The 12,530-nt window shown below is 42.5% G+C and overlaps 1 protein-coding gene across 4 annotated transcripts in view; it reads left to right on the plus strand.

Moving 5' to 3' along the window:
* The window catches only part of PHF12 (PHD finger protein 12), a 51,209-nt gene that overhangs the window by 6,488 nt on the left and 32,191 nt on the right, over window positions 1-12,530 (plus strand). Inside the window, exon 1 of one of the 4 annotated variants that reach the window (XM_053569636.1) lies at window positions 4,129-6,095. The exons of the other annotated variants lie outside the window; for them this stretch is intronic. Within the exon in view, the coding sequence (XP_053425611.1) occupies window positions 6,025-6,095 (71 nt within the window). The 5' untranslated portion in view covers window positions 4,129-6,024. Of the gene's footprint in view, window positions 1-4,128; window positions 6,096-12,530 lie in introns of those variants that run through there. 4 annotated transcript variants of the gene reach the window in all.

Below are 12,530 nucleotides of genomic sequence, written 5' to 3' on the forward strand. Positions count from 1 at the left end.
ATAAGAAATTTTTCATTTGAGACCTGTACCAAAATTAGTTACCATACTCAGTGAAAGATGTAGTTATAATCTCCTGGTATTTCTTTTTTTTTAATTTCAAATTAATATGAGGATACAAATGATTAGGTTATAGTGTTTGGGTTCGTTAGGTAAGGTCCCTGTTAATTGTTAGTTGTACCCCTCACTCAGGAGGAGTGCTATATACCCTTATATTGTGCCCATTAGGTAAGAGTGCACCAATCCCCCTCCCATCCCCCCTCTCCCCAACTTGCATTAAATTGAAATTTTCTCTTAATGTGGGCATGTATCAGTCTGTCTACTGGCTTCATGTTAGTATTGAATACATTGGATACTTGCTTTTCCATTTTTGTGATACTTTACTAGAGAGAATGTTCTCTAATTCTATCCAGGTTAATACAAAAGATGTAAAGTCTCCATCTTTTTATGGCTGAATAGTATTCCATGGTATACATATACCATAGTTTATTAATCCATTCATGGGTTGATGGGCACTTGGGTTGATTCCACATCTTGGCAATTGTAAACTGAGTTGCAATAAACAATCTAATGCAAATGTCGTTATGATAAAATGATTTATTTTTTTCTGGGTACCTAGTAATGGGATTATGAGATCAAATGGAAGGTCTATTTTGAGTTCTTTGAGGATTTCTCCATATTTCTCTCCTAAGAGGCAACAGTGTGAAAGTGTTCCCTTTGTCACATCTGTGCCAACATCTGCAGCTTTGGAACTTTGTGATGGTGGGCTATTCTGAGGGTCAGGTATTATCTGAGGGTGACTTTTTTTTTTTTTTTTTTTTTTGAGACAGAGTCTGACTGTTTTGCCTTCAGTAGAGTGCTATGGCATCATAGCTCACAGTAACTTCAAATTCTTGGGTTTAAGTGATTCTCTTGCCTCAGCCTCCCAAATAGCTGGGACTACAGGCACCCACCATAACACCCAGCTATTTTTATTGTTGTAGTTGTCGTCGTTTAGCAGGCCTGGGCTGAGCCAGTGTGTATTTGGCTGGCACCCTAACCACTGAGCTATGGTTTTTAATTTGTGTTTCTCTGATGATTAGAAACTATGACCATTTTTTCATATGTTTATTGGCCATTCTTCTGTCTTCAGACAAGTCCTAGTATTTCTTTTTCCTTCCTTCCTTCCGCCCTCCCTTCCTCCCTCACAGAGTCTCATTATGTTGCCTTTGGTAGAGTGCTGTGACATCACAACTCACAGCAATATCCACTCTTGGGCTCAAGTTATCCTCTTGCCTCAGCCTCCCAAGTAGCTGGGACTACGGGTGCCTGCCACAACGCCCGGCTATTGTTTTTTTGTTGTTGTTGTAGTTGTTGTCATTTGGCAGGCCTGGCTGGGTTCCAACTGGCCAGCTCTGGTGTATGTGGCTAGTGCTCTAGCCATCCAGCCACTTCCTGGGTATTTAAGCACTTTACAAATGAGTGTGGGTGTGATAGCTCATGCCTGTAATCCTAGCACTCTGGGAGGCTGAGGCACGTGGATTGCCTGAGCTCAGGAGTTTGAGACCAGCCTGAGCAACAGCAAGACCCCATCTCTAAAAATATGGGCGCCTATAGTCCCTGCTCTTCCAGAGGCTTAGGCAAGAGGATTACTTGAGCCCAAGAGTTTGAGGTTGCTGTGAGCTATGATAACTGTGACACTCCACTGAGGGCAACAAAATGAGACTCTGTTGTTTGGTTTTTTTTTTTTTTTTTTGTAGAGACAGAGTCTCACTGTACCGCCCTCGGGTAGAGTGCCATGGCGTCACACAGCTCACAGCAACCTCTAACTCTTGGGCTTACACGATTCTCTTGCCTCAGCCTCCCAAGCAGCTGGGACTACAGGCGCCCGCCACAACGCCCGGCTATTTTTTTGTTCCAGTTTGGCCGGGGCTGGGTTTGAACCCACCACCCTCTGCATATGGGGCCGGTGCCCTACTCACTGAGCCACAGGCGCCTCCCGAGACTCTGTTTTTTAAAAAAAGTACTTTATGGGCAGCACCTGTGGCTCAGTTGGTGAGGCGCCGGCCCCATATACCGAGGGTGGTGGGTTCAAACCCGGCCCCGGCTGAACTGCAACCAAAAAATAGCTGGGCGTTGTGGCGGGCGCCTGTAGTCCCAGCTACTTGGGAGGCTGAAGCAAGAGAATCGCTTTAGCCCAGGAGTTGGAGGTTGCTGTGAGCTGTGTGATGCCATGGCACTCTACCGAGGGCCATAAAGTGAGACACTGTCTCTACAAAAAAAAAAAGTACTTTACAAATGGGCTTCACTAACATATTAGAATAGTTTTGCCCTTGGTAGATGACTTACTTGTGTATTTTTACAGACATAGAGGTGCAAAAAACATATTTGGGGACTGCTTTCCTTTGAACCTGGAGATGGAATTCATGTTGGTCTGTTATAAGTTCTTGGTTAAGTATGCCCCCAAGAGTATTTCTTTTTTTTTTTTTAAGCTAAGTCAGAGGAATGTTTAATAAATTTAGTAATCTGTACCTTGAACACAATGGTTTTTGTTAACCTCTGAGTAAAAGTGCAAGTGATACATAAAATAACTCAATGGACTCAGTGAACCTATTCATTTCCATTATTTATTTATTTTTGCAGTTTTTGGCCAGGGCTGGGTTTGAACCCACCACCTCCAGTATATGGGGCCAGCACCCTACTCCTTTGAGCCACAGGTGCTGCCCAGATGTACCACATTTTATTTATCTGTTAGCAGTTGATGGACATTTGGGTTGTTTCCACTTTTTGTTCTATTGTGAATAATAATATTGTGAACATTTAGGTGTAAGATTTTGCATGGACTTTTTTTTTTTTTTGAGACAGTCTCACTTTGTTGCCCTTGATAGAGTGCTGTGAAATCATAGCTCACAGTAACCTCTAACTCTAGGCTCAAGCGATTCTCTTGCCTCAGCTTCCCAAGTAGCTGAGACTATAGGCACCACAACACCCAGCTATTTTAGAGATGAGTTCTTGCACTGGCTCAGGCAGGTCTCTTAACCTATGAGCTCAGACATTCCAGCCACCTCAGCCTCCAAGAGTGCTAGGATCACAGGCATGAGCCACTGTGCCCAGCTCATGGACATATTTTTGTTTTTCTTGGGTGTACTTCTAAAAGGTGGAATTGCTGGGTCTATGGTAATTCCTATGTTTAAATTTTTGAGGGACCTACCTATTTTCTTTTCTTTTTTTTTTTTTTTTTTGGAGACAGAGTCTTATTTTGTCACCCTCGGTAGAGTGCTGTGGCATCACAGCTCACAGTAACTTCCAACTCCTGGACTTAGGTGATTCTCTTGCCTCAGCCTCCAGAGTAGCCGGGACTACAGGCGCCCACCACAACGCCCAGCTATTTTTTTGTTGCAGTTTGGCTGGGCTGAGATCGAACCCGCCACCCTCGGTATATGGGGCCGACACTCTACCCACTGAGCCACAGGCACCACCTTCGGCTATTTTTTGGTTGCAATTGTCATTGTTTAGCAGGCTGGGGCTGGGCTTAAACCCGCCAGCTTTGATGTATGTGGCTGGCGCCCTTACTGAGCTATGGACACCAAGCCCTCATTGTGGTTTTGAATCAAATTTTACCTGATGGCTAATGATGTTAAACATCTTTATGTGTAGTCATTGGATATTTTCTTGGAAAAATATCTGTGTAGATCCTTTGTCCGTTTTTAATTGGGTTATTTGGTTTTTTTGAGTTGTAAGAGTTTTTTCTGTGTTCTAGATTGTTAGTACCTTGTTAGGTATATGATTTGCAAGTATTCTCGTATTCCGTAGGTTATCTTTTCACTTTTCCTTTTTATTTTTCTTTATGTTTGAGTATTACCTAGAAGAAATTGGTTGATTTAAGCACATTTTGATATCTATGCCTATATTATCTATGTAATGACAGTGAATAGTTTCTTCTGTGAGCTCTAGTCAGAATGGTACATCTTAGTGAAAAGAACCTTATAGTTGGTATGTTGCTGTTTCAACTTATCTAGGTGACCCCTCCTAAGCAAAGAATTCTAAGGCTGGGAGTTATCCTGTATAAGAAGTATTAAAAGATGTACCACCAGTCCCAGCTACTCGGGAGGCTGAGGCAAGAGAATCGCTTGGAGTTGGAGGTTGCTGTGAGCTGTGTGATGCCACGGCACTCTACCAAGGGCCATAAAGTGAGACTCTGTCTCTACAAAAAAAAAAAGATGTACCACCTGTCTTTGTATAGGATGCCCACATGGAACCCATGAGCCACAATAGAAATTTTCTGTGTACAGGCACTTCTCATTCTTAGAGACCCCTAACTTAAGAAGGAAGATTTTAATTGTATTGGTTTGATTGGTAACAGCTTGGGATGTAAATAACTGCTGTCTTTTGAACCTGATGAATAAGAACAAAAAGTTGTTTGTATATGGCAGTAAACTCACTGTGTCTTTATGTAAGCTTAGATAGCAGTAAATAGGGAGACAGAGTACAAAGAATATTTGCCTGAGGGTTTAATATAGCTCATAAAAAGAAGCAGTCCAGGGCTGGGTACAGTGGCTTCCGCCTATAATCCTAGCACTTGAGAAGCCCTGGTGAGTGGATTGCCTGAGCTCATAGGTTCGAGACCAGCCTGAGCCAGAGTGAGACCTCATCTCTGAAACTAGCCCATCATTGTGGCAGGTGCCTGTAGTCCCAGCTACTTGGGAGGCTGAGGCAAGAGAATTGCTCGAGCCCAGGAGTTTGAGTTTGCTGTGAGCTGTGACACCATGGCACTTTACCGAGGGCGACAATGTGAGACTCTGTCTCAAAAGAAAAAAAAAGAAGAAAAAGAAGCCGTCTGCTTTCATGTTCTCAAAAGGATTTTTGCTATTTACAAATGCATATGTCCTGTCTCTAAACAGAAATGGGTGGATCTTTTCTCCTATTAGTGAAAAGTAATAGAAAGTAGGTGAAGCTGAATATCGTGTGTTTTTGATATGGGTAAGAGTGTTGAAATCCATCTCTGAACTTCTCTTGTCCCACCCCTAGCACATAAACAATTCCTTGGGTATATGGTTAAGTAGGCCACTCTGGTAGAAGATTGTTTGGCTTTATGATGGCCAGCATAGACTCCTGGCAATGCATTCATGTTTTAAGGTGCCAAAGCTTTAAGTCATCAGAGCAGGAAAAAATTTTCCATCTACCCTCCATTAGGTTCCTCCTTTGAATTACAGGGATTACAACATGGCCAGCTGCATTGCCATTCAATGTGTAACACTTACAAGACCACCTCTGCATAAGGCTAGCCTCCCAAGAGACATAGGTCAGGAGTAGGACTGTCCCTTTGCCAGTTTCCTGAAAGAGGAGGACATTGTATCCAGGCAAGTCCTAGACCAAATTTCAGAAAGGCACTTTGGTATTGCAGATTTGTCACCATGCCCAGAACACATGCACAGGTCATAAGCTGACAGCTTTTCCCATGCTTTAAGAGCAGTTAAGAAGAATGAGAAGGTGACTCCTTTTTCTGCCTACCATTTCCAGATATCAAAATCCTCAACCTTTAAGCCTAAGATCTCTAAATCGAGGTTTTAGCAAATGAGAACCAAGATGAGATTTTAGCACATTTGTGTGGGAGGCAAAAGCTGAGGGGTACAAATAGACATTAATGAAAGCAAGAAAGAACTTGACTACTACGTAGATCTGTGGAATTTACAATAAGCAAACTCCAAGTCCACCTTGCAGATTGGTGGCATTTTCTAAGTAATAAAAAATTTGTCTCACTCATTCACAGAGTAAGTCCCTTTGGCTCTGCTTCCTACTTTCCCTTTTGCTATGGTTCTACATCAATGCTCACTAAACTACTTGAAACCCAGAGCCTGACCCATTTCCTCTTCTCACCTTTGGGTATTACCTAATGGTATCACAGATAGACATACAAACATAAACACTGGTTAGGGAACAGAAATGATATCTGGGTTATTCTAAATAGATGGTACCTTTGTTTTTTTGTTTGTTTGTTTGTTTTGCAGTTTTGACCGGGGCTGGGCTTGAACCCACTACCCCCGGTATATGGGGTCAGCACCCTACTCCTTGAGCCACAGGCACTGCCCAGATGGTACCTTTGTTAACACAAACACAAGGTGACAGTTTCTTCTCCCCTAATTACATTTGCTTTCCTGCGTGGTAATTACCTGAATGTTCGATTTTTGCCCTTCCCCTGTTTTCTGACAAATTTATACAGGGTATCTCCCAGGAAACGTTTCCGAATCTTGACAGGACAAAAGATAAAAAGAAACTCCATGCCTGAATCTAGTGTCAGTCTTTCCCACTGATCTGGGCTCTGCATGAAGCTCTTTTTGAATGAGTAAGAGAGGACTCTTCATGGTGTCTGAATTTAACTCTAGCCCAAAGACATCACTTTATGTCCAGGCCAGGCAGGAGTGCAGAGATCTCTCAGAATTGCTAGCAAGTTTGAGTTCCAGGTGGAACCCTGTGTGTGGCAGCAAAAACACATTTCCATGCTTTTACTTAGCTGTGATCCTTAGAAGGATATTAAATATTATTTTTCTCTTGTCTACATTTATGCAGAGATGCTAATGAAATGCACAGAACTTCAAGTGAGTTTAAATAACTCTGCATTATGAAATTGGGTAATACAGAGCTACTCTTGCTTTTTTTTCTACTACCCCTCAGCTCCTGTGATGAGCTGGAGCTTTTTAATTCCCATGTTCGCTGAACCATCAGACGAGAGTTCTGCTGATTTTAAGGTTTAGTGAAGCTTTGAAAACACAAGAGGGGAACTGTACAATGTTTGACGGTCATCACTTATTGGTCAGAATACATTATAAAAATCATACTCAATTAATCTCACTAAATGTGTCTAAACCTATAACTTTACATACTTCTATACTTAAGTTGGCTATATTTAACTTTCTTTTATCTTTTTTTTTTTTTTTTTATAGCCCTTTGTAGCCCTTGGTAGAGTGCTGTGGCATCACAGCTCACAACAGCCTCAAACTCCTGGGCTCAGCTCCTGAGTAGCTGGGACTACAGGCGCCCTCCACAACACCTGGCTATTTTTTTAGAGATGGGGTCTTGCTCTTGCTCAAGCTGGTCTTGAACCTGTAAGCTCAGGGCAGTCCACCTGCCTCAGCCTCCCAGAGTGCTAGGATAACAGGCATCAGCCACCATGCCCAGCCTAACTTTTCTTTTGTCTTGGTTGCCATTTCTGAAAGACTATCATCTTTAAATATAGGGAGAATTCTGTCACTAATTTTGGCCTTTTGATAAGTTGTTGTTTTGCTTTATTCCTCCTTTGTGGTCCCAGGGGTTTTGCCTGGCATAGGTGACACTTAGGCATCTAACTTAGGAAACTGTCATACAGAAATGCCTAATTCTGTGATATCAGACATCTTTGACTGTAGGCTGTGGTTTGTTGGTGTTGAAGAAAGCTGTATGTTGAGAAAAGTGTCTGCAGTTTACTTAAGTTATGGCAAATAGCTCACTTCCAAGGCTTATATGCTTGCTGCATTTCTTAGAGGGCTTTTCTCAAATCTTTCCGTGTGCATACATGTAGACCTTTAGGGTCATCATTCTTTGGTTAGGGACCATCTGAAAGAAAAGTGGGCCAAAGGGGGGGAAATTGCAGCTCTCCATCTCTGAAAAGTATATTCAACTCCTAAATAGGTCATTGGAGGTATAACTGAAGGCTTCAGAAGCCCAAGTCAGCACTTAGCTGTGGCATCAAACCACAACAGCACGGTTTGACAGCATGCTGAAGAGATGGCTTCAGTCCTGAAGGGTGGGGAGGGGAGCTTTGGGGTTTGTGAGTAGAATTGGTAGATTGGAGAGGATAAGGGGAAAAGGAGAGAATGAGCCCTATGCAATTATGGCTCAAAGATACTATTCTCCTACCTTCCTTTTGTTTTTATTTTGAGACAGAGTCTCACTCTGTTGCCCCAGCTAGAAAGCAGTGGTGTAAACATAGCCCATTGCAACCTTTAACTCCCATGCTCAAGTGATTCTCTTGCTTATCCTCTTGAATAGCCGGGACCACAGGCTTGCATCATCTACCCCCAGATAATTTTTTTTCTTTTTGGTAGAGGCAGGGTCTCACTCTTACTCCAGTTGAACTCAAACTCCGGCTATAAGCAATCCCCCAGCTTCGGCCCACCTTTCTTTTTTAATAGACCCTGTTAGGGGAGACTAAATGAAGCAGAAATCCCTCTTCAGGAAAAAGCAGCTGGGTGTTAAGTGGAAACCTGCTCTCATGGTTTAGTTGGATTTTAAATATAGACATTGTTAGTGTTTTTCATTTTCCAAGTCTTCATAGAATTTTAGGTCCAATAACTATAACTGTAAACTAGCCCAAATTCCTAAACTGTGTCTACAAGAAGTCTTGCCTGATTATTTCCCCTTTTTTGATAGCCTACTAAAATTTGGCGACAAAACAGTATCCGGTTTTCTATACCTTTGAGACTCTTCTGGAATACACAGTTGGTTCTTCCTTCCAATGGAATGTTCTCTAAAGGTTAGAAAACAACTACTGAGGTCAGAATGTTGACCTTTTTCTAAAGTAGGTAGGCTCGAGCATTTATCATGAGGTGAATGAATGAAGCTACTTTTTAAAATGTTTGTAGCTTGCCCATCTTCTATTGTGGAGAAGCCAGTATTGCAAGAATAGCTAAACTAGGCTAGATTGGGCCTGTGGCACTGGGTCTCAACTTGCATAAAAATCGGCAGAGAGAAACAACCTTGTGTAACTGTTGGTCTTCTACCCTACCTCTCTTCTTTCCCTGCACTAACTTGTAGCATTCTCCAGGTGTCCCTTGCTAGAAGGATGCTATGGTCTGGCTCTGCATAGATGGCAATAAAACTTGGGGGCACAGTGAGCTAAAGGATTGTATGCATGTAGAAGTGATGCAACTAGCTAAGTTTCTCAATGGATATTTGTAATGGCCTGGCACTTTGTTGGTTTCCTTGTTAACACAGCCATTGAGGCTTTGCATGAAAACCCAGCAGTCTGTGTACTTTTTTAATGTACTTTGTGGCATTAGCTAGCTGTATTTGAGTCACTAGCTAGGATGAAGGGGAGGGTAAGGGATTAAGATTCAGGGACCTTGTGACCTTTCCACTTTCATCTCTTTATTATCCTTCAATACGGCCATCTTCCCTGCCTTTGGAAGGTGGACCATTCTTGAAGATAAAAGCTGATGCTAAGTGTCCAGAGGAAGCTTGCTGTTTCTGCTGACATTTAAATTTCATTAAATTTTGTTCCCTCAGAGCATACACTTCTCCCTCCCTCTTTCCCTCCCTCCCTTCCTTCCAAGATGGGGTCTTGCTGTATTGCCTGGGCTAGGTCTTGCTTAAGGCAGTCTTTCCACCTTAGCCTCTGAAAGCACTGACATTACAGATGTGAGCCACTGTGCCCAACCTACATCTTTTTAAAAATTAAACTTCACCCTGGACCTCTTAGCTTTTCCAGGACATAAGTTGGTTTCAGTTTATAACAGGCTGGTTTTCTGTGTGTGTGTGTGTGTCCCTTTATAGACCAAGGTGGCTGCTGAGAGGCTAAGACATGATGTGGTCCTGTCAGAAATCATCTTCATTCCCCATTTTGGCTAGCACCAACATGTTTTCTAAGCTGGCAGAGGGCTGCAGGGCCAGTCTGAGGGAGAGTAGCATGTATTGTCTTTTGCAACTGGTCTTACACAATGCTGCTAGATATAATTGTAGGATTTTTATCTAGTAGTGGTCCTGAGATGGATGGATAAAACCCGCAAACTGAAATCAAAACTGCTCATGCCATTGTTCGCTTGCTGAACACCTCTTCCCCCACTGAAAGAAGGTAGGGTGACATGCATATGATGGTGGGGGCAGTGAAATCCTTATTCCAACTGATATTTTATTTCAACTTTAACTGCCATAGATGAAAGAAAAAAAAAAAGAAAACTGCCATAGATGGCTAGGAGATACTCTGATTCCTAGAGAATGATGGGTTCTGACAGGAGGGACCCTACCAGTTCATGTGACTGACCTTCTTTTATAAGAGAAACCAAGTGGAAGGCTGTTGGTGTATTGTGTACAGACAGGCTGTTTGCATAGTGTTCCTGTTAGGTGTTTGTATTAAATAGAGTATTTTATCAGTCTGGGAAGAGAAAATAGAGTGTATTCTTTCTTAAATACTTTTCATCCACCTGCTTTCTTTTGTCCTAAAACATACACCAAAGCTTTTAATTTGGTTAAGTGAAATATTCATGTCTCTTAACCTGCTACTGGCTCAAGTTTTATTTATTTATTTAGAGTCTCACTATGTCCCCCTTGGTAGAGTGCCGTAGTGTCACAGCTCACAGCAACTTGAAACTCTTGGGCTTACGTGATTCTCTTGCCTTAGCCTCCCAAGTAACTGGAACTACAGGCACCCACCACAACGCCTGGCTATTTTTTTTGTTGTTGTTGCAGTTGTTGTTGTTTAGCAGACCCGGGCTGGGTTCGAACCTGCCAGCCCCGATGTATATGGCCGGTGCCCTAGCTGATGAGCTACGGGCACCAGGCCTGGCTCAAGTTTCAAAATATCATTTTTACTTAACAGGATGGACAGTTGAAAGGCACATATCAGAAACCTCATATTACCAGAAAATGATTCTGAGCTGAACACTTTATTTGCGTGTTGTAACACCAAAAACTGTTTCTGGAATAAAAGACAGTCTTTCTGCTTCCTATCTCTCTCTCTCCTTCCACCTCTCCCCTCGTACCTTTGTTCTTTTGTCCCCCTCCCCCTTCTCTCTTCCAGTTCCATATCGAAAAACTGCTTGTGCTGGATGGATAATTAACACAGTGCTATGGAGCAACAGGTCCCACTGGTGGTGACTAAATCTGAAGTAAATGTTATTGTCAGGCAGGTTCACATGTATTAATAGGCAAGAGAGATAAGTGAGGTTAGACTCAGATCAGCCACACTAGTATATGACTTGAAATAGATCCTCTTAATTAGAGAACCAAAAACCATGACAACTACTAACATCTTCCACTTGCAGTGTTGAGCTGCAGCCTCATTAATGAATGAAAGGCATTCTAAATTAAAACTGGGTTCCATCCTTGGGCTGTGAGTTAGGATCATCTTGCCCTGGGCTTTGAATCTTTGACATGGAAAGGTCCATTAATGCAGGCATTACTGTTAGCTAAGAGGTGTATGTTTGTGAATCATGCTTGTCTTAAGGAAGTTTTAGCCTTGAAAAATTAATGTAATCAGTTTGTGTGTAGATATTACTGTAAATAGTTTGTGGGTCCTCTGGGCCTCAGGAGAACCACAACAAACTCTGAGAAGCAAATTCTTCAAGTGAATATATAATTTCTGAAGAGTCAAAGCTTTATTGTTATGAACTATTTTATAGGCGATAGAAGGTCTTTCAAGATCAGGTGGTGGTTAAAATAAAATAGTCACTTTCTGGGCCGCGCCTGTGGCTCAGTGAGCTGGGCGCCGGCCCCATATACCGAGGGTGGCGGGTTCAAACCCGGCCCTGGCCAAACTGCAACCAAAAAATAGCCGGGCGTTGTGGCGGGCGCCTGTAGTCCCAGCTACTCGGGAGGCTGAGGCAGGAGAATCGCCTAAGCCCAGGAGTTGGAGGTTGCTGTGAGCTGTGTGATGCCACGGCACTCTACCGAGGGCAATAAAGTGAAACTCTGTCTCTACAAAAAAAAATAAAATAGTCACTTTCTGGCCAGAAATTGCAGTTCAGAGCTTTTAAACAAATGATCTGGAAGGAGACTTACCTACAATAGTGAAGGTGGGAAGATAATTCTTCAAAAGCTGTCTCTTCAAAGGGCACCCTCTTCTCTGCCTGTAGAAAAGGAGTGCCTGTCTCATAGCATTGCAGGCCGTATTTTTTGGAAGCAAGAAAATAACGGTCCTTTGTCTGTTGGCTAAAGAGCTACCAGTTTTCCAAGACAGCGACATTTATTCCCAGGAAAAATGTACCCACTGCTAGCACCTTTCTTTTAGCAGGTAGTTTATCAAAATGCAATAATATACCTGCTTCTGTAAAACAGTGGCTTCCTCCTGAACCCCTGAGATCTTTAACTTCCCTCCCTCATTCTTCATCTCACCCTGTTGCCCCAGACAATAGTGCCATGGTGTCACCCTAACTCACAGCAACCCCTAACTCCTGAGTTCAAGTGATCCTCCTGCCTCAGCCTCCCAAGAGTGCTAAAATTACAGGCATCAGGAACATTGATTGAATTACCATTTGCTGAATAGGTCTGAATTATGAAAAAAGAGTGGGGAAAAAGCCATGTCACCTTCAGGTACCAAGTGACAAAATTTCTGGGACTCTGTTAATTCTGTCATCCATGAACAATTGAGTCCTTTGTGGATCTGTATGGTAAGGATCAGTTTGTAGTTGTTTATATGTGGCCTTATTACCAAGTGTCTTTCACTTTCTAGCTTGTGATCCTTGACAGCAAGGACTATGTTTGAAATCCCAACACTTTACTTCATTGCCTAGCATAAAATAAGCTTCTAGTAAATGTTTGAGTGGATGAATGACATTGGTCCTCTCTCTCTAAGGCTATATATA

Source organism: Nycticebus coucang, chromosome 18, assembly GCF_027406575.1.
Source record: "Nycticebus coucang isolate mNycCou1 chromosome 18, mNycCou1.pri, whole genome shotgun sequence".
Classification (NCBI taxonomy): Eukaryota; Metazoa; Chordata; class Mammalia; order Primates; family Lorisidae; genus Nycticebus; species Nycticebus coucang.